Source organism: Austrofundulus limnaeus, unplaced genomic scaffold (assembly GCF_001266775.1).
Source record: "Austrofundulus limnaeus strain Quisiro unplaced genomic scaffold, Austrofundulus_limnaeus-1.0 Scaffold287, whole genome shotgun sequence".
Taxonomy (NCBI): domain Eukaryota; kingdom Metazoa; phylum Chordata; class Actinopteri; order Cyprinodontiformes; family Rivulidae; genus Austrofundulus; species Austrofundulus limnaeus.
The window spans coordinates 574,464-576,975 of record NW_013952689.1 but is presented as its reverse complement, the minus strand read 5'-3'; the positions used below and the strand labels follow the sequence as shown (position 1 = coordinate 576,975).

Below are 2,512 nucleotides of genomic sequence, written 5' to 3'. Positions count from 1 at the left end.
CACACACACACAGAGTCACGTGTTGTCCAATCCAGTAATACAGATCAATGGTCCTACCCCTTGGTAAATCCACTTCCTGGAAGCCTTGGCTGATCAGAGCCTGGCTCAGTGTTGGTAAGTGATACTGATCTGCTGTTGCGAAGGCGATACATTGCATCATATCCTGCAGACAAAAAGCACACCTGCATTAAGAACTCTACCAACACACAGCAACAGGTGGACGGATCAGAGCACAGAGGATCACCTTGTCCTCAATGAGTGAAGGCTGGTTGGCTCGAGACGGCTGTTTGGTTCGTGGTCCTTTAGGAGCCCGTTTCCCAGGTACTGATGTTGCTTTTAAAGTAGATTTTAACACTGATTTTACAACGTTGGCTGAACAACAACGTATCGCTCCACTTCTACAACTAGTTAGGAGCTCAGAGTTCATTAAAAGAGGACGGTTCAGACTTCTACCTCCAGTAAAAGCAGACGGAGTGTGTTTTTTATGCAGGTGCTGCTGGTGAAGAGTTCTTGTAAAGATCCACGGCCCAGACAGAGTCCTGGGTTTGGACTCAAACCTTTGGCAAACAATGTTTGAGGCAGTGATGAAAGCTGGGGTCTTCTCTGAAACCCGCTGAGCTCCCAGTCTGGACCACATCATCCGGAGAAGCATCTTCCACAGATGGAGGAACCAGTGAGCTACAATAAAAACAAGTCTTGGTTAGTTTCTGATTTACTGAAGCAAGAAACACAAACATCAGTTAGCCAACCCGTATCCATTAGCAGACTGACTCACATTTGTAAGCAGCTACAGGTATGAACACAAACTGGACAAAACAAAGTGTCCACCTGGATTTAACTAAGGTCTATGATGTGGGGCTGCTGCAGGTGGTCAGGTCTAGGTTCAGCTCAAACAATGAGGTCAGCTGACCACCTGAATATACTGAATGACCAGGTTATTCCATTTTTTTCTTCCTTCATGTAACGGGCATATTCCAAGGTGTCAGTGCCAGGACTCATGGGGCTCTTATTGTGAAAGAGTGGTTCAGGGAGCATGAGACATGGATTGGCTCCACAGAGTCCATGAGAGTCTTTGGGATGTGATGGAGAAGGTCAGAATAATGCTGGATCTTGGTGAAAAATGAATGCATCACTGGATGGAAATAAACCTTGTGACATTGCAGAAGCTTATAGAAACAATGCCACAGTGAATGCAGGCTGTAATCAAAGCTGAAGGTGGTCCAACAAAATATTAGAGTGTGACCTTTTTATCGGAGGCAACACGTTTTTTTCAGAATTAACGAAAAACTCTAGTTTGATTTGATAAGTCCCAGAACTTTTAGTTCTTTAAATTAATTCCTGTCAGGTTTTTAAGAAATTTAGCGCCTTTCTGCCAACAGTGGAGCTGCCTGGGTCTTCTTCCATCAATATGATTCATAATGTAAGAAATGGTTTGATCAGAAAAGGGATCTGGAGTTCAGTTTGAGTGCTTTTATATTATTTTCTTGCTTCTTATTAATCTTTAACATAAATAATCTTCTGTCTGAGCTCCATGTTCACTGTGGTGAACATAAGGACACCAAACTATCAGACTGTTTAGAATTAGTCTGAACATCTGATGAAAAACTGATATTAAAGTCAAACACTTAGCTTGAAACATGACAAAATACTTTAATGCAAAAATGATTAATCTCTTTAAGAATATCAACAAATCTGGCCACACTACTAAGTGTATAAAATCAACAACAAAATCACTTGTGTCTACTCGATGAAGAAAAACTGATCCATGCATTTATCATGTCTAGACTGGATTACTGTAATTCTTAATTACCTGGACATCCAAAAACCTCTTTAAGAAGTCTTCAGTTAATCCAAAATGCTGCAGCTAGAGTTTTAATGAGAGTTGGAAGGAGAGATCATATTCCTCCAGTTTTAGCTTCTCTCCACTGGCTCCCTGTCAAATTCAGAATAGAATTTAAAATATTACTCCCAACATACAAAGCTCTTAACAATCAAGCTCCATCATATATTAAACATCTTACAGGGGCAGATATCATGACTTTTTTCTTCTGCTACCGTTCATTTAATTTGTGATTGAATAGAATTAGTTGTTGTTGTCATTGTTTTAGATAAATGAATAAATGAGTACACCAAAAAAAAAAAAGACTAAGCAATTTGAGCACAATGACAGGAAGTATGTATAAACGAAGTCATGGTGGAGCTTTCAAACCTGTGAACACTGAACCAACTGTCAAACATGAAGGTGATAGCATCATATTGTGGTACTGGTCTAATGCATAAAGTGATGGAGTAAGAAAGAGGACCACTTCCTCTTCAAATTTGTCTCAAATTAGACAAGTAAAACATGGACAAAGTCATGTGTCGCTATATGTTTCATCTGATTAAAAGTACAATACATTTTTTGTGTTCACCAGCAAGTTTCTGATATATTTCTGGATGGACATTTTATCACAGTTTGTGAGTTGATTTAAACTGCTTAGTTACTCAGTGGTTTTTAATTTTAGTCCATAAT

General features: G+C 39.5%; 1 protein-coding gene across 2 annotated transcripts in view; it reads right to left on the bottom strand.

The window, feature by feature from the left end:
* The window catches only part of rmnd1 (required for meiotic nuclear division 1 homolog), a 10,606-nt gene extending 9,905 nt beyond the window's left edge, over positions 1–701 (bottom strand). Inside the window, exons 1-3 of one of the 2 annotated variants that reach the window (XM_014021310.1) lie at positions 454–678; positions 245–333; positions 58–163 (exon numbers count right to left, since the gene is read on the bottom strand). In XM_014021310.1, coding sequence (XP_013876764.1) covers positions 58–163; positions 245–333; positions 454–652 — 394 coding nt within the window. In that variant the 5' untranslated portion in view covers positions 653–678. Of the gene's footprint in view, positions 1–57; positions 164–244 lie in introns of both variants that reach the window. The other variant, XM_014021309.1, reaches the window with a different exon arrangement.
* Between the last annotated feature and the right edge of the window lie 1,811 nt (positions 702–2,512).